At 43.6% G+C, this 23,118-nt stretch overlaps 1 protein-coding gene across 1 annotated transcript in view; it reads right to left on the bottom strand.

Annotated features, from left to right (window-relative positions):
• The window catches only part of LOC134497012 (vomeronasal type-2 receptor 26-like), a 32,381-nt gene extending 11,240 nt beyond the window's left edge, over positions 1-21,141 (bottom strand). The window contains exons 1-5 of the mRNA XM_063302727.1: positions 20,980-21,141; positions 8,781-8,947; positions 5,930-6,107; positions 4,650-5,510; positions 3,244-3,471 (exon numbers count right to left, since the gene is read on the bottom strand). Coding sequence (XP_063158797.1) covers positions 3,244-3,471; positions 4,650-5,510; positions 5,930-6,107; positions 8,781-8,947; positions 20,980-21,141 — 1,596 coding nt within the window. The remainder of the gene's footprint in view (positions 1-3,243; positions 3,472-4,649; positions 5,511-5,929; positions 6,108-8,780; positions 8,948-20,979) is intronic.
• Between the last annotated feature and the right edge of the window lie 1,977 nt (positions 21,142-23,118).

The raw sequence follows: 23,118 nt of genomic DNA, 5'->3' as shown, positions 1-23,118 counted from the left end.
GGACATGAAAGCCTATGTAGCGTCCTGCCCGACATGCGCCAGGGCCAAACGGGCACCAGGTAAGCCCCCGGGACTTTTACAAAGGTGGCGGAGCCCTCCCGCCCATGGGAGGAAATCTCCATGGATTTTATAGTAGATCTCCCACCCAGCCAGAAGAAAATGGCCATTTGGGTGGTGAAAGACTACTTTTCGAAACAGGCCCACTTCATCCCCTGCTCATCGGTCCCATCCGCCCAACAACTAGCCAAACTCTTCCTTATACACGTGTACAGGTTACACGGATGTCCCGCACACGTGGTGACCGACAGAGGCACACAATTCACTTCGATATTCTGGCGGGCCTTCCTAAAGCTGACGGGGACCCAACAAGCCCTATCCACGGCCTGACACCCCCAGACGGACGGAGCCACAGAGGTCCTCAATGCCACCCTAGAACAATTCATACGCTCATACACAAACTACCACCAAGACGACTGGGTCGAACCGCTCCCGTTTGCAGAAGTCGCATATAATAATGCCGTCCACACGAGCACGGGGAAAGCCCCGTTCGAAGTAGTCTCGGGGCGCGACTTCGTACCCATACCGGAGCTACCGCAACCCCCGGGACCCCAAGTGGATGCTAGTGACTGGGGACGGAAGATTGCGGAATCGTGGCCAATAATCACGGCAGTGCTGAAGGAAGCACAGGCGGCCTACAAAGAGCAGGCCGACAAGCACCAGCGCCAGCAACCGACGTTCCAGGCAGGGGATATGGTCTACCTATCCACCAAATTCCTGAAGTCACCTCAACCCTCGAAAAAACTGGGGCCTAAGTATATCGGGCCGCTTCGAGTAACCCAGATAGTGAACCCGGTGGCAATACGCCTGGACCTGCCGCACAATCTACGGAGACTCCACCCGGTATTTCACACCAGCCTCCTGAAACCTGCAACCACCTCTCGATGGCACCCGAGCATGCCACTGCCCTCCCCAGTGATGATCGACGGCCAACAACATTTCGAAGTAAGAGACATACTCGACTCTCGCCGTCAACAGGGAATATTACACTATCTAGTAAGGTGGAAACACTTCCCCCACCCAGAATGGGTGGCGGCGCAACACGTCAAGGCGCCAGACCTGACCCGGGCATTCCACCGGACGTACCCTGACAAGCCAAAGGGGCGACAAGCCGAACCGGCCCCTGAACACCCTTTTCCCCACGCCCCCCCCCACCAGCCGCGCCCCCAGGGGAAAGGGCCCCCCAAGCCCGCGACTTGGGTAGACCTCCCTCCCCCCGGGACTCACCCTCCCCCCGCCCCGGGCCCACGAGGGAGTGACATTGGTCACCTGTGCATGCCTGGGGGCAACGCCCAGGATGCACACATAACAAAGACAACGCATTTGGAATAAAGATAAGGGCCCTACCTGGAGCTGATAAGAACCCGACCAGCCACGCCTCTCTCCTCGCCGAACTGAGCCAAACAAGCAGGGTGTGGCCGGAGCATGCACACGCCCAGGGTGTGGTCGGGGCATGCACACTGGGAACACACCCTAGATGGACATGAGGTAGAGGGCGGAACAAAGGGAGGGGGGTAAAACACTCCGGCGGGAAATTCAAAAAAAAAAAAAAAAAACCATTTTGACAGCTCTCCTGGTGAAAAACCGGAAGGCCGGGGGGGGGCACTATTCAGACAGGGGGCAGTATGTCATGAGTGCTGTTGAGCTGAAGACATCAGCACAACGGCAGACATGACAATAACAAGGAAGCAGAGGAAGGGACTCAAGATAAGCATAGCACGCACAACAACAGCCACAGACCCTAGCCGGAGGATGCAGCCATCAGAACACAAAAGAGAAAGAAGGAAAGACAAAGACTAGGCGGATCGTGAGGCACACCCAAGCTGTTAGCAAAAGCGCAACGGAGATCGCCCAGCTGACAGCAATCACCGGCTGAATGAGGAAACCGATGATGGGCGATCCCGGGGCACCAGCTGGGGCCTTGCAACCCTTCACCTACCGGCAAGACAGCATGCAGGACAAAGGGGGGATGACGTAACCCAGGGTAAGGGGGTGCTGACCGGCGCGGGGTATTTAAACCCGGCACCGGCGCGCTCCCCTCACTCTCAGCTTTTTTCGCAACTGACACTACGTACGAAATAAACCGGAACCTGCTCTCCTTTGAATCAGCGTCTGTGTTTTACTCTGCGGTAGGCAGTGCATGACAGGTATTCGCACTGCTGCCCCAGATAATGTGACCATAGTTCATTTAGCCTCTAGATTTCAGACACTTGCCACATTGTGTTGGCAGTATATTAACCCTAACTGTATTAACCTTGGCATTTATTCATCATGTACTCATGTGTTTAACATCACTATACCAATGTCTTATTTGTATTAATTGCTGTTGCATTTATTGTTTCCCTCTCATATCTTCCGTGTGCCCTCGGTGTTACTCTCCTGCATATCAGCCTCTATTACAACAGGAAATGGCTTGCTATAACTGAAAATAAAAAGGAGGAGATGTAGAGAGCATTGTATGCTATGCTGTTGGCTGGCAAACCACGACAGCTGTGCAAGATGCTTATTTACATTGAACAATACAATACAATATTGACTAGAAAAAAACATACCAAAATACATTTAACAGTACTTTAGAGATTTGCACCAGTTCAGTGGGTGGATGAACCTTCCTTGAACTTCCATAGTGGATAAGGCTGTAGCAAAAACTTTCCTCACAAGGCAACACGAGCTGTGCCAGGAGGCTATCAGGGGTTACATGAGGTATGCATTGCTATTTAGACCAATCAGCCTTCTGCTATGTGAATTACTGTTTTAGTGCACTTGCTTAGCTGGGGGAATAATAAAAGAGAGCTTACGGCTTGAATCGGGGCTCTCATCCCGAGGAAGTTGTGTCTGTGCATTCTTCCTACATTCTTCATGAGAGACCACAAGCTCTCATCCTGAGAAAACTTGCAGCCTGTGTATCCTTCATGAGAGACCACCACAATGGAGTTTGTGAGAAATATTCCCAGAGTTCTGGATTGTGCTGAAGTCTGAGTGGGTTCTGGCTTGGGGTAAAAAAAGAGTTTTTAAAATAGAACTGAAATCTATCTAACCTTTTCATGTTCTTTTCTCTCAGTGTAGTTTCAAACCTGGTCAGCAGCTGCCTGATTCATTAATTTGTACAGCTGTTGAAGCAAACTACTCAAAGATCAGTTGCAGGATGAGCAGTGAACCACCCCTTGAAAAATCAGTAGAAGATACCTGGTTAAAAAAGTTGGGCCAGGCAATATTATCGGCTGATAGAGAGAGAAGTCTTCCTCGTTGAGCTGATGGATTTATTTTTCCAACTTTGACCCTAAGAAAGGATTGGTTTGGGAAAGTGACCCAGTTGATAATATCAAAGCCAGCTGCAACTTTCCCATTCTGGTCGAAGAAAATATTTTCTCCAGCACTGTTGTTAAAAGAGACTTTTCTCAGGTAGTGATGAAGCTCAAGGGAAGAACATGACAGTAATTCATTAAGGTATACAAGAATGGCAAAAATATACAGCAATATTATTTCTGAAGAAATTGTTGTGCCCCCTACATATAATAATAATAATAGCATTAATTCATCATTTCCATCAGCAGCAGTCAGAAGAATCACCAGGAGAGACAGAGAACTTCTAAGGGAGCCTAACAGCCCTCTTGTCATGGCTATCACCCAGAGGTACATGCCACCACCCTCAGGAGCATGTCCTCCCCCTTACTAGCATTTGGCAACCACACCATCCTCTTCCATCTCCCTCCTCACCATTGTGTCCCTCCTCCCCATGTTGTAGCTCATATTGCCAGTGCCTGAAGCCACCAACATTTGTTCTCTTCCTCCCTCTCATAGTTACACATCAATTAGATTAGACTGGAGATGGAAAAGGAGCAGGAGGAGGAGAGGAAGGGGAGAGAGAGGGAGAGGGAGAACAAAATGACAATATAAAGACACACATCACCTTTCAAAACTCTATTGTGTGTGTTAACAGAGAAAATTAGTGTATGATTTCTCTGAATTTCTCCAAGGGAAGGAGAGATCCTCCCTTCATGAAACTCAAGATCAAGTTCGTTTTTCAGTGAGGGATAATGGGCCCCCTCACTTCATCACACTTGCTGTCTTTCTTTCCTTCTTTCTTTCCTTCTTTCCTTCTTTCTTTCTTTCTTTCTTTCTTTCTTTCTTTCTTTCTTTCTTTCTTGGATTGTTGTGTGCTCTCCAGAGTCATTGAGAATCGGACAGCATATAAGCTTCCTAAATTATTAATTATTAAATTATTATTTATCAAGATAACATGGGCAAACGTATCAGTTGCTCTCTTACCAACCTAGGAGTCACTGAATTCTCCTCCCTTATTGAGAATACCTTCCGCGATATAGCGAATCTGTAGAAGGGAGGGAAGGGGGAAAGAACCCTTTCACTCTGCTGCTGTATCTAGTGGCCAAATTATTCCAGCACTCACCATTATATATTCATAGAAGCTGACCCTTTTTCAATGAAAAGGCTGGGATGGAAAGGTGTGGACACTCGGATCCATCTAAGGAATTCCTCCAACCTTAGATTTAAATGGGTTTCTACATAATTTTTGGACACTTGTAGGTATGGAAGCGACATCATCTGCTAGGTTAATAGATTTAGGAGATTACCTGCCACACTTGATGATTCGGAAGCTTCTCTTTCCCACTACCAGCCATTGTTCTGTGTTTGGAGTGGGATGAAAGCATGGCTTGCAGAGCATGTGCCACAGCATAGACTGCATTGTAGATACTGTAGCTTTGCCCCGTCATGCTCAGTTCAAAAACTGACTCTGGAAGAGTCTCCAGCTTCTCTTCCCCAGTGCACCTTTTCTCCGACTTTGGGTTTAAAGTGGATTTTGAGAAAGAACATTTAAAGGCCAGTTCCCAAAAGACCCTTGAAAAACCGTCTTCCTTTTCTGGAACACCGCTTCTTGTCTGGAGAAAAGTACTAAATGCTAATAATTCTTTTGATGAAACTGCAACAGAAAGAGCACCGTGGATGAAGTCCATACTCATGTCTCTTTGAAGTGGGATTGAAGTGTACTCCATTTGGGCTGGCAAAATCCAGACTTTGCCTTTTCTCTCAACTATTGTGTCCACAGATTCTGACATAAAGGAGATAATTCTCAAAATAGGGATGGCATGGTTTTCACAATATATGATCACAACACCAGAGGTACTACTCATAACGACTTTGTATACTTTCAGAAAATTGTTGATTTTTTCTTCAAGCTCATTTGAAAAAAATTCTAGTAGAAGCTTTTCAATGTAATCAAAACAGATTCCTTTTTGGGAAAACATTTTAAGTACTTCTGGCAGAAATCTTTCACCAATCTCATTTTCTTGACAAATCACCCCAATCCAAGTCCACTTAAAATGCAGCAGCAACTGGAGGATCCCCATAATTTGAAGATGTTCATTTGGAAACATCTGATAAAAGAAAGCTGTATGAATCATGTTATCCATCAATGGAGCAGAGCCATATGTGAGCTAAGGAGAAAAATAAATAAATAAATAAATAAATAAATAAATAAATACATACATACATACATACATACATACATACATATCAGTCCAGAGGGGTTGTGGAAAGCATTTCAGAAGGGACCCTCCCTAGTTTTCTGGTGAGCAAAAACAACAGAGAAATATTTCAATTAAATTTGAAACATCTGTCTTAAGATCAAGGGGATTCATCTATTTCCTATTCTGTAAAGGGGAAACGATATGTCTTTTCCTGAAACTCTTAGCACAATTTTCATTAAATTAGGACTGGAAAATATGAAAGCATTGTGTGGCCAGATTTAATTTATGTTCTGATTGCCCTTTGTTACAATCAATACAGAAAATCTTATTAAAGAGGAAGGCACATCTCAATAGGATTTTTGTTTTTTTTCTTGAGCAGATCTTACCTGCGGAATCTTGTAAATGCTCAGGATGTCTGTCATAGCTTGAGAGATATGGGAATTGGGTCCTGCAATAGCACATACTGAGTCTCGGTGGATGCTGCATTTGTAGTTGGGAATGAATCTGTCATGCGAAGAAAGAAGCTCCATAGAAGCAAGGTAGGTCCACGTTGCCATGTAATAGCTGTTAGATATGCCAAAGCCCAGAGTGATGTTGGGCAAGATCTGAGGGGTTTCGTTAATCTCCTTCACAGCAAAGATCAAGGACAAAATATGCAGGTACTCCTGTAGAAACAAACTTCAAGGGAGGGTAATGCCTCTGTCACAACACGTGCATTTCCACACAGAGAATTTATTACATCTGAATTTAACAATCTTTCTTTACAACAAGGTCTTGTAGTGACAATGTGGAAGACCATTCTTATCTTGAGGAGTTAAGTGACATCGTTTGATTTTCTCCCTCACAGAGAGAAGATTGGAGCTTATTTTTGTTAGGCTAATGTTTAATTGGCTTGTTTATATTGCTGTTTGGCATGAAGGGGGAGGTAAGATAAAGCCCCAAGATTGCTGGTTGAAGAATAAGCCCACTCATCCAACAGTCCTCCTGAACATATCTTGGTTTGGATTTGCGGGAGAGATAAGAGAATACCCCCAGAATGTTTTATTAACCACTAGCTTATCGCTAAAACTTCCCAGGCTCTTGGATGATGTCATAGACAAGTGTTTTTGGGCCTTGGGAAGCGGCCAGTCAAGGTCAGGCCATGAAGCCTTGGCACGGTGGAATCATGGTCATGAGGATTAAGGGCCAGACTTTGACAAAACTCCTAGGCTTTCCTTCTGAGTTCTGCAGACTTGGGATTCTGGGTGCTGCAGAAGAAAAAAAACATCCTTTTGGGGTTATTCTCTCTACCTTAGTCAGGAGGTTCCTGGTAACAAGAACAGAATAAATGTATCACCTTTCTTTGGTATGTATGATGTTCTTCTTTATGCTATGCCTTTTTATGCTTTTGTATAATCTGCCTAAACTGTGTTTTTGTTTGAACTGTGATTCTCTTTAAATCTGTTTGCTTAAGTTGATAAAAAAGCCTGAAGTTTATTTATACAGTGGCATGCTCATTGTCTCTGGGTCTAAATAGAACCAATTGTCTGAGCACCTGATCACTGTTTGGACACTTGGCAGAGCAGGTCTGTGTGTAGGAAATACTTGTCCTCACTGTTCCATACAGCTGAATATAGAATCAGCTATTTGGCAGATAACCTGTTTGGCATCCGTTTCTTTGAGAAATGTAAATGATCTATTTTACAATGTTTTTATAGCACTGCGATATTTCTCCCTCATTTTGAAAGATCCAGTGTTCTACACTGAACCACATTAGAAATGGCAGTATCTAAAATGTAGGAAGAAAACATTTTCACTTCCTAAGAAATCCTGTCTTTGATGTCAAGGGGGTTTGAATAGAGAAAAGGAGTAAGACAGATGGGTTAGGCTGTCAAACTGCCAAGGTGAAATTCAGTGGAAGATTCCACATTCCTTCTACATATTAGGTAAACGCCAAAGTGTCATGCTTCCATATTTTTTTTAATATATTCGATTTCTATAGCCGCCCATCTCAGCAACTGACTCTGAGCAGCTTACAACAATAAAAACTATAAAACAATTTTAAAAATTTCAATTAAAACAATTAAGATACACAATAAATATACATAGCCACCAAGGAAGAAATGCATGGATGGTAATAGAACCAAGAAAGAGGACCATTCACATGTTCAGGGCCCCAGTCCCAGGCACATTACCAGGTCTTCATGGCCTTATGAAAGGCCAAGGGTCAGGGACCTGTGCTTTCTCTGCAATCACAATTGAAAGGATTCTGCCTCTCACCTTCCTGTCCATCATTTCTTCCCATTCTCCATCTATCTTCCCTGTCTACTTCAGTGTAATTAAACTCCTTTCTCAGGATATTAATCTCATGCAATAATCAATTAATTTATATTTGAAGTATCTAGGAGTCTTGTTTTCACTACAAAAGATTGATCTATGTGTTCTTCTGGAAGCAATACCTTTGTCATTTCTACGATTGCTTTGCAGGCAGCCATTATATTTGCTTACAGTCATTATATATAATAATCTTGCTTGTCTCTCACGTCTAAAATAATTCTCTCTCTCTTTTCCTGATCCCTCTTTAAAGTATTCTTCTATATTATTCTCTCACACCATCTCTCCACCCCCATGGCCATCCCCACCCCCAAAAATCCTCTCTCAGGACCTTGTTCCATATCTCTGATGAAATGGGATGTAGACTGAAAAAGTCTTTAGGATATAAATGTGGTTATTATATGGTTATGTCATAGAAAATGTCCATGGTTTACGTTATCATACGGACAGTCCTTCAGAACTGAAAAGAAGCTTGGTTGTGCCATTGTTAAAATAGTTGTTATATCTACTCTATAGTTCACTGATGGATTCCAGCCAGATTCAATCAATCAAGAGAAAAAGCTGATTGTTTGCATATATACTATGCTGGAATTGATGTGCCATGGAAGTTTGGGAGAGAAGCATTGGGAAACTAGGAAGCAGAGGACTGGGGAAAACTCAGATATCTGTTAAGTGAGACCAAGGAAAAGACAGTTCTACAAACTTTATGAAGCTGAAACACAGTGAAAAAAAAAGCATTGTCTTGCTGTTAACCCAATTATTATGAAGTATGTAAGAAATAGAGCAGAATCTCTGAGCATAGGAAGGATAACTAAAAGAAGGTGAAAGTTATATTTCACTCATTTATGTTCTTCTCAAAATACATTGACCCATTACCCAGCATGATTTGACAGTTGGTATAGTTAAAAAATAAAAGCTACATACATGCGATCATCAACAAGTTCTTCAGATGGAATTGTTTTGAAAGTGATCAGATTGGACATAATGTAGATCATAGAAATAATGCCACCAATGATGAGATCACCTGAATGGTAAGACTTGTATTTAATGCTACGGTTGTTGATGGTGCATTTAGCATCCTGGCATAGGACCTGAGGAAGCCAAATTATCACCCACAGCATGAAGGATAACATAGCAAAGTACAGATATGCGTTTCCCAAAGGAGCATTGATTTAGCTTGTGAATATACGACAATGAAACCTTTTGGTTCTTTCTCTTGGGTGATCTGAAAACAGAAATGTACAGCAAAAACAGACACACACAGCCTTACCCTTCAAGACTTATAGTGGAATATTATAAGGACAAGGACTATTAATAATATCAGCCAGTCTTGGTTGTGTTCCTGTTTGACTTTGCTCTTTGGAACTCCCTAAGGACCGAAGGAGTAGAATTCAGTATTGTCAATTATAGGGCACAACAGCAATTATCAACTGTTTCTGAAACTGCAGAAGAAAATAATTGAACACACCTTAGTGTCAGTGGTTTGTGGCTTGCTTAACAGCAGTTATAAGTACACTTTTACCCTCTCTCTCTAAGGTTACATCATAATTTCCTTCATTCCATAGTCTACCCTTTCTAATCATCAAATCCGTAAATCACCAGTTCATTTTTTCCCCTTTTTCAGCAAACAGTCTATAAGGAGTTTCCAGTCTCTATAAAATGTTGTTGTTGACCTTTCTCCAAGCAAACAAATTAATGTTGCCATCTCTGCTAGTTCCATCATCTTCACCAACCATTCCTCCACTGTGGGTATTTCAGGGTATTTCTTTCCAATTTTGTGCATATACTGTAGTTTCTTGCAGCAGTGATCATATATAAAAAAATAATCTCCCATGGCTCTTTTCTAATTGTCTGTCCATTACATTAATCCTAGCAAATATATATATATATATATATATATATATATATATATATATATATTCTGCTTTAGCTGAACATTAGTCTTTAAAATTTCTTGTACTGTTGTATGTATTTGAACCCAAAAATTTCTGGCGTTTTTACAAGTCTAAAGTTACCCAGTTGGTGTGTCAAGCACAAGGTTAGAAACCACAGTCTCCCAGCTTCTAATCTAGCACTTCAATCACTACACAAAACTGGGTCTTTGAATAAATTTTATTATTTTGTATCTCTTTCCTAGATTGTTGCACTGTAGCAAGATTTCAGTTTGGTGAATGGTATCCAAGGAGATCAGAGGTTACTTCAAAAGGGGAAAAAAAAACAGTTTTCATATATCTAAGGTTCTCCTGGAATATGCTTAATCTATTCCGTGCCCTTATGGACAGAGTAGAACATTTCCTAGACCTCTTTCCCAAAAAGAATGTTTTTAACATGTGAATGGATCTGTCTTAATGTTAGATCCCACTATAAGGAATTCCATGAGTTGAACATCTAAAAGCTATGATTAAGTACCTGTTGGGTTATTTATTATGGCTGTGGAAAACATGCACCTCAGTCCAGTCCATGTGGCATACAGTTGGCAAGTATCTTTAATATAGCTACTATTTAATATCCACATGATGATACTTGCTTATGTATCTCTACCTATGCTACACCTGAGATGCTGTACACCTTGTACAGAAAGAAAATTAAACCACAGAATTCACACTTGTTTTATTGCATGGATATGGTGATTACATTAATGGTAGCATTTGGTTTTTATTATTTTTTTCCTGGTTTTTAATGCTTTATCTAGTCACTGGATTCACTGAACATCTTGATATACTGTATACATTTTTTGTATTGTGCATGAGAAACATAAAGATATAAAAGCTGGGCAAAATAAAAATGTGCAAGCTGGCCAAAAGATTTTGGGAATTCAGAGAAAAGCTGGAAAAGCAAGCAGAAAGTTTTCTATCAGTTTTTCCTCTCGAGATTTCTTTTAAAACTGAACAGTCTGCATTAGAAATAAGATTTTTCAGCCTACTTTTTTTTCCATACAAAATGTTGTATATTTCTGCACTGCATGTTTGGGATCAAGTATAAGTAGCTCAAAGAGAAATTCATGTCTGTTCCTGTTTGTTTGTTTGTTTGTTTGTTTGTTTTTGGTTTGTTTAATGTATCCACTGCTCAGTCAAAGGGTGAGCTTGTCTTTCTTAAGTGGTAGATATTTTGCTCTAATTATTTAGGGAAAAAAGTATTCCTTCTGAATAAACTTTGTTAGATTGAAAGCAGCTCAGCAGAATGAACTTTGAGGTATTGTTTAACTTAAATACAAACAAAACCTGGAGTTCAGTTTTGTTTCTTTATCAGCTGTTCCTTTTTGTTGAGATCTGGCCACAGAATAATAATGTAGCATGTGGGGAAAAAGATGCAGCCCAGTAATCCTGGTGCAGATGCCAAAATGGAGAAGATCTCCACAGGCACCACATACTTCCCCATGGTGCTCAGATAGGTGGGAACAAATGATACCCAGACACTACAAAAGACCAACATGCTGAAGGTGATAAATTTGGCTTTGTTGAAGCTGTCAGGTAAATTCCTAGCATTGAAAGCCACAGGGAAGCTGATAGAAGTCAAGAACCCCATAAAGCCAAGGGCAATATAAAAAATTGTGGCTGAACCTTCATTACACTGGTTAAGGAGATTTAACTTTTCAAAATATTATCAAACTTTTTATTCGGGTATTTTATTTCTGATAGCTATTCTGAATAAACCAAAAGGAAGTTATGGTTGGTTTTATGTGGAAAATCTCTATGGTCCTTTACAATTTTGGTGGGGTTCTGGGACTGCAAAGAAAGGACAAAAGATTCCTGTTTTATAAAGAATAGGCACATAATTTAGACAGATCTACTAAAAAGACAGGGATCTTTTGACTGTTCTTTATTGCTCCCTGTTCTGCTCCCCATTCTCAGACACCCAATAGCATCACTTAAAATTAGCCAGAATCTATCTCTGCATCTTGAATACACTACTGATTCAGAAACTCTCTCTGGAAAATTAATCTTATGAAGGTTTGATTCAACAGTGTATTTGCTGTTTGGTTGATTAGCTTTCTATGATTAAGGAACCAATATTTCATGATTACCAGAGAGTTTGTTTCCCTGACAGCCAAAATAAGATAAGAATAAGAACAGTACTGAGAGATATTAATGCTTAAATTTCTCTGTGTTTCCAAGAATACATTATCAAGACATTTTATTTGCCTGAGTATGGTTAACTCACTGAGATCTTCCATTTAGAATTTCTTCAAATCTCCTTCTGAACTGCAACTCTCCAAAATGAAAGGAGGTCTATACCACCTAGCCTTGCAATCTCTTTCCTATGATGGAAACCACATGGGAAAGGATTTTTTTTATGCTCTGCTTTCTCTTTCTCAAAGCAGAGAAAAGATGATGTGAGGGTATGTGAAAAGACTCCTGTAATCAACCTATCTGCTGAGTTATGGACAACTTTTAAAGTGTTGGTAAACTACTGTTTATATAAAAATGTAATTTAAACAATCAGGCTATGACTTGCACAAAACACATAGCAATGAAATCTGTTTTTTTTAGGCCTCTTACCTGTCTTGTTTGAAATCTTCCCTTCTGGACATGGAAGGCAATCATAGCAGCAAAATGGCTCTCCTTCTCTTTTTATTCTGCTATAACCTGATAAGCAATGTGCATTGCACACAGAAACAGGCTGTGCCTGTTGGACATAAAGAAGGAAAGTTCAGACATTTTTCTTTAACATGAAGAAATCCTTGTATCTGAAGAATTTGGATTTCACTGCTATTATTAGGCTTACCAAGAATTTGCAACCAGGTATCACAGGAGTATTTTTATTTCTAGTGGAGATATCATAACTTGTTGACCATGCTCTGACAATCAATTACCATTGAACATCTTCTGAATTAAAATTACATTACATTAAATTAAAACTGGCAGTGCAGCCCTACTGGTTATTTTTAAGACTCTTGTGTTATTTGTCTAATAAGGCATCATGTCCATCACCAAAATGTTTTGAAGTACAAACACAGTTCTCCAAAAGGAATGACATTAGCCAGTTTCTTTACCAACTATGACCGTATGTAAAAGGAAATTATATATTAATGGCTGCAAGATCCTATACACTGTCTACTGAAAAGGATTTTAATTTGTTCTTTGGAAGAATGGCTAACTAAATTGTGGAACTACATTTGAATATCCAGAAGAATTTTTTATTTAAAAAGGTTGATGTTCAATCACCCTTGATCATTCTTGGCCTATAAGTTTATAAATGGATTTGTATCAAATCCACAAGCTATGGTCTTTTCTAGAGGGAATCTACCTTTGAATTTTATGGAAAATCAGTTTAATGTTTTAATTAAAAGGTAATGATTCCCTCTGTTTTGTAATTAGTTCAGAACTTACCTGGTTGAACATAGCGGGCCAGATCATGTTCTCTGCAGAAATGGAGAGCAGCTTGTTTGGGGGAACAAATGGATCTACCTTCCCAACTTTGACTCGATGGAAGGATTGGTTGGGGAAAGTGACCCAGTTCATGACATCAAAGCCAGCTGCTATTTCCCCATTTTGATCAAAGAAAACCTTTTCCCCAGCACTGTTGTTAAATGAAACAGTTCTCAGGTATTTATGAAGTAAATGAAAAGAAGTGATGAGAATATGTAGAAAGAATCTGATGTATTATAGAATATGGATTGTTCAGAAGCGATGGCTAAAGATCCTTTCCAAATTCCCATGCCTATGAATGTGAATCAGCATTAAAGGTCTCTATCAAAAGGCAACATCCTCATCTGGATAAAGTTGTTTGGAATAATTTCATCCACCGAAGTTGTAGCAGTCAGCTCAAACGGGTGGTGTTGCAAGTAAAACCCAGCATGAGACCCTGATCACAAGCCTTTCTTCCAGAGGTCTTGTCCAGTGGAAAGGTCAGTTTCACAGGAGCCACCCCAAGATCATAGGAAGAAAAAGCCTTTTCCAGTTGTATAAATTGAAATAAGGGATTTGCATGTCTGGACAGGATGGATCTAATGACTAAAAGAATTGACTTTAAATCAATCTATCCTGTTATCACATTTTTTCCCTTCAGTTAAGAAAAAAAAACAGAAAAACATCTCATAATTCTGAATCAGGCAATGACTCTAATGCTCAAACAAAGCAAGAAGGGACTTATCTATTTCTGATGTTTGTGAAGGCCTGTTATTCATTGTGCAGCCTGCATACCACTTATAGAAGCTTGGATCATTGTCCATGGGTGAGGTCTAAGCAGAAGGTTCAGTTTGTTTTTTCCTCTGGGGTCTCCAAAACATGTCCAACAAACATTTTTCCCTGCCACCATCTCCCACTTTCAAGTTAAAGAGTCCTTCTGTTGTGGTCCATCTACCTCGTCTTCCTCAGTCCCAACATTCTCTTTCTCATTATCACTGCCCACATGTTCACCCCTTTTCTGCATGCATCCCCACCACATCTTTATTGCCATCTCTCAGCAAATTCCTCCTCAACCTCAATAATACTGCTAACAAATACTTGTATATGCTACCCAACAGCCAGTGACTCTGGGCAGCTCAATTGCCGGGTTGCCTCTTCTGACCTTGTTCTATTCTTTTGCCTTTGGCATTGGCTTCCAAAGTAATGCCGCCTCCTCCTGTTTTCTGTATGTTTTGCACAACATATTGAAGTAAAATGCACTTCATAAAACTTAGAAAAAATAACCTTCTTTTGCTGCGCTACCATACCAGTCACACCCTATTCGATATAACTAGCAAGTATCTGGTTTATTAGTGGTTCTTACTTTGCAGGGTATAGGGATTAATCCCTCCGTTACCTGCCACATATATTGATCCAACCTCTTTAGTTTTGAGCCATATTCTCTTGCCTTGAGTTTGTATTTGGATAAAAGCATGGCCTGCAAAGCATGTGCCACAGCAAGGACTGCATTGTAGACACTGTAACTCTGACCAGTCATAACAGTATAAAAACCGGTCTTAGGAAGGGTCTCCAGGGACTCCTCACCAGTGCATTCCTTCTCAGCATTCCCCTCTAAGATGGCATTGGAGAAAGAACATTCAAATGCACCTTCCCAGAACACTCTCATCAAACTGTCTTCCTCTGCAGAAGCAAGTTTTCTCATCTGAAGAAATCTCTTGAAGCCCAAGACCTCCTTTGAGGCAACTTGAAAAGACAGAGACCCATGGATGAAATCCATAGTTCGATACCTTTGAAAGGGAACAGATGAGAACTCCATCTGGGCTGGCATTATCCAAATTTTGTCTTTTCCCTTCACTGTTGTGTTCTCAATGTCTGAAATATAGGGCAACATTCTCAAAATGACCATGTCCTGGTTTTCACAATAGATAACCACAGCATTGGCATTACTTGTCATAATAACATTGTAAACTTTTGTATAGTGTGTAGCTGTACCTGCAAGGTCATTAGAAACAGAAACCTTTGCTAACTCTTCCACAAAGTCAAAGCAAATACCTTTCTGAGAAAATATAGCAAGCTTATTCTGCAGAAATTTGTCTCTTCTCCTAGAACCTTGGACAATCAGCCCAATCCATATCCACTGGAAATGTAGCAACAATTGGGTCATCCCCTTAAATTGAAGATCTTCATTTGGAAATGCCTGGTGCAAGAAAATAGCCTGGCTGCTGTCATCTATCACTGGAGCAGAGCCATATGTGACTTGATAAAAGTAATAAGGTGAAAACAGAACATATGTGTCTAAGTGTAAAGCCTTCTTCATAATCAACTGCTCTTTCTTAATAATGAAATGGAATTACATACCCTTGTTCCTATTTTTAATATTTATTTTCTGTCCAGTAGAGAAAGTTTAATTAGGTATTAATTGGACTCATCAAACCATTTAAAGAGCTGTATTTTGAGGAAAGAAGAGAGGAAACCATCCCAGCCGAGAGGGTAAAAAACTCTATTTCCAAGGGAGTGCTGGGCTAGTAGAGTCCACTCCCTTTTGCACATTTAAATCTGCCGTCATCAGAGGTGAGGTGTGGGGACATATATGATGAAATTATCAAAGGATTTTCAAAGTGTGACCTGAAGACAGTGGAACTGATCTTGATTTTACTCTCTACCCTATCTCCACCACCCTAACTCTTTCTCATTTCTCTTTTTCCCACAGTACACTTTCCAAGAGGAATAGAGCATTTGATATGAGGCAGTCACATTAATTTGTTTGGAAGGAATAAAATCATTGTGCAGAACAATCATTCTTTTGGCTGAAACATACTCTGTGAAGAGTGTGACTGAAAGAATGGTATTTCTCCAGCCTCATCATGCACAGAGAAGAGAAAATATATAATATTATTTTCATTCATTGTTAAGTTCTGTCTCCTGAATCTCCTTAGGGACATGTGTCAGGGTCAGCCTCGCTCCGAATAAGACATGGACTCACTTAATAGGGCTTAAGGATTTTTGCGGTTTATTGAAACAGTGCTGACAGAGATAAAAACGGGAACGGGGGTGCGGTGGTGAGGTGCCCTGTTTATACCCTCTTGCGGGGTCCCGTGCTCCTCCACCCTTCATTGTCCCCAATCCCCCTTGATGGGTTTCTTGATGGCTGTGTGGGCATTTTCCCAGTGGCTGTCCTTGTCCTCTTGGGTCAGGTGTGTCCTCCAGGGCACCAGGTGCGGCTTATCGTTGCTTATCTGAAGTCCTTCTATTCAGCTGCATATGATTCCATGGGTGTGGGTGCTTTGGGTGCTTGGTTTAAGCACTGATTTAAATATCTCCTTCCTCTCTCTCTTAATGATCATGATCCACGTTGTGAGGCTCTTTGTGCCTTGCAACGGGGTCATGACATGCTGTCCCCCGAAGATGTCTTTAGGGTGCTGGTTTCTCTGGGTATGCCTTGTGGAAATGTCTAGTCAGTTGTTTTGCTAAGACATGTTGTGCCTGGACCCACTCTGGGTGTGGGAAATGCTTCCATTTAACGAGGTATTGTAGAGTACCCCTTTGCCTTCTTGAGTCCAGTATCTCCTGTACCTCAAAATGCTGTTATTCATCAATCATGATGGGTGGGGGTGGTGGGTCTTCCGCGTGCCATTTGGATGGACTTGTTGGTTTCAGCAAGGCACAGTGGAATACCGGATGGATCCGTCGTAGATTGTGTGGCAGTACCAGTTTGAATGTCACCAGATTGATTACCTCTGTGATTTTGAAAGGTCCGATGAATTTTGGTGCCAGTTTCTTTGAGGGTTGCGAGGTTTTTATGAACTTAGTGGAGAGGTAGACCCTATCTCCCACTTTGTAGTTCGGTGCCTCCGCCCTGTGATTGTCCGCATATTTCTTGTACGTGGTTTGTGCGTCTGCTAGGGCTGTTTGGATGATTGGCCAGGTTTTTGCCAGTTGTGCCACCCAGTCGTCTGGTGAGCAGGGTGGGGCATCAGGTTGAGGTAGTTCTGGTATTGGCACAAAGTCCCTTCCATAGACCACCTTAAATGGGGTGTGGCCAGTGCTCTGGTGCACTGCATTGTTGTAGGCTACCTCTGCAAAGGGTAGAAGGTCCACCCAGTTGTCCTGTTGGTAATTTATGAATGTCCTCAGGAACTGTTCAAGGGTTGAGTTTAGGATCTCCGTAGATCCGTCTGTGTGTGGATGCCACGCAGTGGACAGTGCCTGTTTGGTGCCAATGAGTTTTAAAAATTCCCTCCAAAATTTTGACGTGAACTGTGTGCCCCTATCGGTCACCAACTGAGGTGTCGTGGAACCTGTATATGTGTGTCAGGAACAGGCATGCCAGTTGTTGCGCGGTGGGGATGGTCGCGCAAGGGATAAAGTGTGCCTGTTTTGAAAAGTAGTCTTTTACCACCCAGATGACTGTTTTCCTTTGGCTGGGTGGGAGGTCTCCAATAAAGACCATGGAAATTTCTTCCCAGGGGTGAGAGGGGCTGGCTACTGGCTGCAGCAGCCCTTGAGGTTTCCCCCCCTTCCGTTTGGAGGTGGCACATGTGGGACAGGTGGCGACATAGTCTTTAATGTCTTTTCTTAGGGTTGGCCACCAAAATTGTCGTCTTGTTAAGTGTAGGGTTTTTACGAACCCAAAATGTCCCGCAGTTTTGTCATTGTGTGATCGGTTTAAAACTTTCCCCCACAGTGACTCTGGTACGTACAAGGCTTTCTCTTTCCAGGCTAGGCTGTCCTTGATAGATACAAGGTGTCGGTTGTTTTGTAACCATGTATCTGTTTGTAATGCTTGTGCGAGTCTTTGTTGCCAGTTGGGTGAAATTGAACAGTGGCTCCATTCATTTTCTTGTATTCGTGCTGGCGTGCGCTGATTCCTCATCTGGCTGCACGTGACAGATGGGCAGCCCAGTTGTTTGTTGGTCCAAACTGTCCCCACGATGTCTGAGGCTTGCGTGTCATCCTGTGGCCGTCGGGAGAGGGCATCCGCCAGGAAGTTCTTCCTGCCTGGTCTAAATTTCAGCGTGAAATTGAACCGGCTGAAGAACTGTGCCCAGCACACCTGCTTCGGGCTGAGGCATTTAGGCGTGCTGAGAGCCTCCAGGTTCTTGTGGTCTGTCCAGACCTCGAAGGTGCAGGCTGCCCCTTCCAGCAGGTGCCTCCACGTTTCCAGAGCTGCTTTCACTGCAAACACCTCCTTTTCCCATCCGTGCCATCTCCGCTCCGTTTCGGAGAATTTGCGGGAGAGGTACGCGCAGGGTTTCAGCTGGTTGTCAGAGTCCCTTTGGAATAGGAGAGCTCCGATGGAGAAGTCGGAGGCGTCTACCTGCACCACGAAAGGCTTGGTGTTGTAATACTGGCTCAGCTGTGAACAGGTTTTTTAGTCTCTCAAACGCCATTTGGCAGTCAGCTGTCCAGTTTAGCACCGCCCCCGGGTTTCTCGATTTGCGAGTGTCCCCCAAGCCCTTGGTCTTTAGGAGGTTGGTCAGGGGCCCTACAATCTCTGCCAGCCCCAGGATGAACCCCCGGTAAAAATTCGTGAAACCGAGGAAACTTTGAAGTTGTCTCCTCGTGCGTGGGCGCTCCCATGCAAGTATTGGTTGGACCTTGCTCGGGTCCATTTCAATCCCTTTTTCCGAAATCCTGTACCCTAAATAGTCAATTTGTTGTTTGTGAAACTCGCACTTGGAGAGCTTGGCAAACAGTTCTGCCTTGCGAAGTTTCTTGAGCACTTCCCTTAACAACCGTTCGTGCTCACTCTCTGTTTCAGTGTATATTAGCCCATCATCGAGGTAAACCAGCACCCCCTTAAAAGGGTGGTCACGCAGGACCTCGTTGATTGATTGCATAAATACACCCGGTGCCCCTGCCAGTCCAAAAGGGAGCACCTTGTATTGAAATGACCCCAATGGGCAGTTGAAGGCCATTTTCCACTCATTCCCCTCCCGTATCCTTATGCGGTAAGAGGCTTCCCTTAGGTCTAGTTTAGAGAATACCTTGCCCTTTGCCAGGTGGGACAATATGTCCTTTATTAGGGGCAGTGGGCTTTTATTGGATACAGATGCTGCATTCAGGCCCCAGTAATCTGTGCAGAGCCGCAGTGACCCGTCCTTTTTCTCGCGAAAGAGGACCGGCGCTCCTACTGGGGAGTTTGCAGGCTCGATAAAACCCCTTGCCAAGTTCTTATCTATAAAGTCCCTTAACGCTGCCAGCTCCCTCGGGGTCATGGCGTATATTTTGGGTTTGGGTAGAGGCACCCCCGGGACCAGTTTGATGGAGCAGTCTGTTTTTCTGTGAGGGGGGAGTCTGTCCACTTCCTTCTCGCAGAAAACGTCTGCAAAGTCTGCGTAGTTTGGTGGCAGGCTGTCCGGCAACACCGTCGCTCTGTGCTCTGAGGTCATCATTGCCCTTCCCATTGCTGCCCGGGGGACCCTGTCCCCTGTGGGTGCTGGGTAGCACCCGTCAGCAAACTTGATCTCTCTGGTTTTCCAGTTGATGGCTGGGTTTTGCTGCACGAGCCATGGGATCCTTAGTATCAGTAGGGGTTGCCCCACCAGTGCACGATGAAAGCCAATTTTTCCTCGTGGCTGCCGAGCCGTAGTGCGGTTTCGCCAGTGTATTGGATGACCGGGCCCCCTCCTGCTGCTGATCCATCAAGCTGAGTAAACACCAAATGGTGCTGAAGTGGATAGCAGCGGAGGTTAAGCATGGCTACCAGGTCTGGATGCATTAAGCTTTTAGAGCACCCAGAGTCAATCAGTGCCCAGACCTTTTCAGTCTTTTCCCCATGGGTGAGGGTGACACGGACGTAGACGGTGGGGCATTCTTCACTCACCCCTCTGTCGGTGCACCTGTTCCTCTTCTCCACCTGTCCTTTGGCGCCCATTAGGCCAGGTGGCTGGCGTTTCGCATCGGCTCGTCGGGATTGCTTCCCTCCTCCTCTGAGCTGTAGGGGAAATGTCTGGCTCGATACTCCCCCCTTGCTGCTGGTTGCTTTCTTGGTGCTGGGGTTGGTGCGGCTGGTGCCCTCCGCGTGCTCTCTCTGGGTGTCTCTTTGGGGCAGGCTGCCGCCTTATGATCATCCCTGCCGCACGTGAAGCACTGCCCTTTAGCGAAGCGCCGGTCCCGTTCCTCCTTCCATGGTTGGGATCTCGCCTTCCCCGGCCTTGCAGCTGTCCATGATGGTCTCACTGCCTCCGCCTGCTGTGCTTCCCTCTGGGCTTGGTGGAACATGTCGTGGGTGTCCTCTGCTTCCCCTGCCAGCCGTATCCACTCGGTCAGGGAGTTGGGGTTGTTGTGACAGAGTGCACACCGGAGCATGTTCAAGTTAAGTCCTTCTTTGAATTTCTCAATCAGGGTTGATTGAGACCAGGCTTCCACTTTTCCGGCTAGGGCTTGGAACTCCATGGCATACTCTGCCATGGAGCGCTGTCCTTGCCCTAGAGTTTTCAGAGTCATTTTTGCTCTTTCTTGCTCCAGGGGGTCCCTGAGGTGCAGTTCCAGTGCTCGAAGGAATTCTGTGCTGTCCTGCAGCACCCGGGTGCCTGATTGGCACAATTGGATGTACCAATCAGCGGCCCGTCCTTTTAGTTTTATGGCAAGGGCATTGACTTTGCCCCTTTCAGTCCTGAAACAGGGACCCCATTCTTCGAGGTAGTATCTCGCATTTGTCAAGAAAAAGGAGAGTTTTGAGGGGTCCCCCATGTCTCGTCCGGGTGCGCCTCCATGATGCTGCCACCGCCGGGTTCCTGCGCCGCCGTCAGCTGCTGGAGCAGCAGCCATACCGCTTGCACCCCCTCCTCCAGCACGTCCAGCCTCGCCACTGTCTGCAGACTCCCGCCGGTGCGCTCGGCTCTCCACTCATTCTCGCCTCCGGCTGTCGTGGATGACAGTCCGTACTTTGGTCCCACCGGGGTCTGGGGCGAACCTAGAGGGGATCCCCCCATCTCATTTCCCACGGCCCGCTGGCCACGGGTTGCCTGGGTGTTCCCCCCCCACTCCTCTTCCTCCAAGCTGGATCCCATACTTACCTGGGCGTTGCGCTGCCGGGACCTCAGGCACATCCCTCCTGAGGGGAGGGGAGCCTCTCCGCCGGGTTCCGAGTGGTTGCGTTGCCGTGCTCCATGGTTCTTCATACCTAGCTGGTCCCTCACAAGCTGGTTGGATTTGTGCTAGGTAAAAATTTTTTTGTGGGTTCCCGTTTTTATGTCAGGGTCAGCCTCGCTCCGAATAAGACACGGACTCACTTAATAGTGATTAAGGATTTCCAGTTTATTGAAACGGTACTGACAGAGAGAAAAACGGGAACGGGGGTGCGGTGGTGAGGTGCCCTGTTTATACCCTCTTGTGGGGTCCCGTGCTCCTCCACCCTTCATTGTCCCCAATCCCCCTTGATGGGTTTCTTGATGGCTGTGTGGGCGTTTTCCCAGGTGCTGTCTTTGTCCTCTTGGTTCAGGTGTCTCCTCCAGGGCACCAGGTGAGGTTTATCGCTGCTTATCTGAAGTCCTTCTATTCAGCTGCATATGATTCCATGGGTGTGGGTGCTTTGGGTGCTTGGTTTAAGCGCTGATTGAATTATCTCCTTCCTCTCTTTCTTAATGATCAAGATCCACGTTGTGAGGCTCTTTGTGCCTTGCAACAGGGTCATGACACATGGAGGAAATAATGAATAATTCTATAATGATTGGGCAAATCACCCCATGGTTGGGGAACCTTTCAGTGTGATGTGGCTGAGGAATATGTCATTAAAAAAAAAAAAAAGCAGTTATGGCCAATTATGAAATGCGTTGACAATTGAATCCTGTAACTAAAGGCAAAATATTCGAAACTGAAAAAAAAAAAAAATGAGAAACGTATAAAAGGTCAGATCCTTCTTGAATTTGCAAAGGTGGCATCTCCGAATGGAGAATTGAGAATTAATAGAATGGTACAAATCTTCCAGTTGAAAAAAAAAAAAGGCTAATTACAAATGGAAATATCTACCATGAAATATGAATCACACACTGGATTTTCTTCGTCCTCGTCCTCTTCCTCTTTTTCTTTTGGCTATCCCAACCTAAATTAGTTACTTGATATGTTACTGATGGCATAGGAAGCAAAGGGTACATTGGTGATTGCAAACATTGGCAGGGAGCAATATCCTGAAAACAGTTTGCTACTGACCACTGCAAGGCACTATATGTCCAGTTTCATCCTTGTCTTGGGAGTCATTAAGGATCGGTCAAGAACCGGTTTTGTGGTGTTGTTAAGGCACCACAAGCAGGGTAGAAACCAGTAGACCTTGAGTTCTAGTCCCACCTTGGAGATGAAGCTAGCTGGATGACCCTGGACAGTCTCCCTCTCACAGCCCTAGGAAGCTTTCTTAGACACAGAGAAGGCCTTTGATGATTTGACCTGGGCCTACCTGTTTGATGTTTGCAAAATATGAATTTTGGGGAGAATTTTATTGAATGGGTAAGCTTGATTTATCCATCACAGAGGCAGATATAATTGTCAATGGAGGTTTACCACTTTTTGTGAGATACAAAAAGTGACAAGACAGGAACGGCCATCGTCTTTTCTCCTGTTCATTTAAGTTCTTGAAATATTAAACAGAGATATAAGACAAGATGAGAGAATTGTGGGAGTAAAGATGAAACATGAACTTCAGGACATTTGCTGATGATTTGGTGTTGGTTTTGCACGAGAGGGAATAGAAACATAGCCAGCTGGGTGACCTTGGGCCCATCCCTCTCTCTCAGCCCAACTCACCTCACAGGGTTGTTGTTGTGAGGAAAACAGGAAGAGGAAGAAGTATTAGGTATGTTCGCTGCCATGAGTTACTTATAAAAATAATAAAGGCGGGATAATAAATAAATAAAAAATAAAAATATTAATGGGAAAATTAAAATAATTTGATAGACTAGCAGGTCTTAAGATTAATA

Source organism: Candoia aspera, chromosome 4 (assembly GCF_035149785.1).
Source record: "Candoia aspera isolate rCanAsp1 chromosome 4, rCanAsp1.hap2, whole genome shotgun sequence".
Classification (NCBI taxonomy): Eukaryota; Metazoa; Chordata; class Lepidosauria; order Squamata; family Boidae; genus Candoia; species Candoia aspera.
The sequence above is the reverse complement of the archived record's forward strand: the minus strand, read 5'-3'. Positions and strand labels throughout refer to the sequence as shown.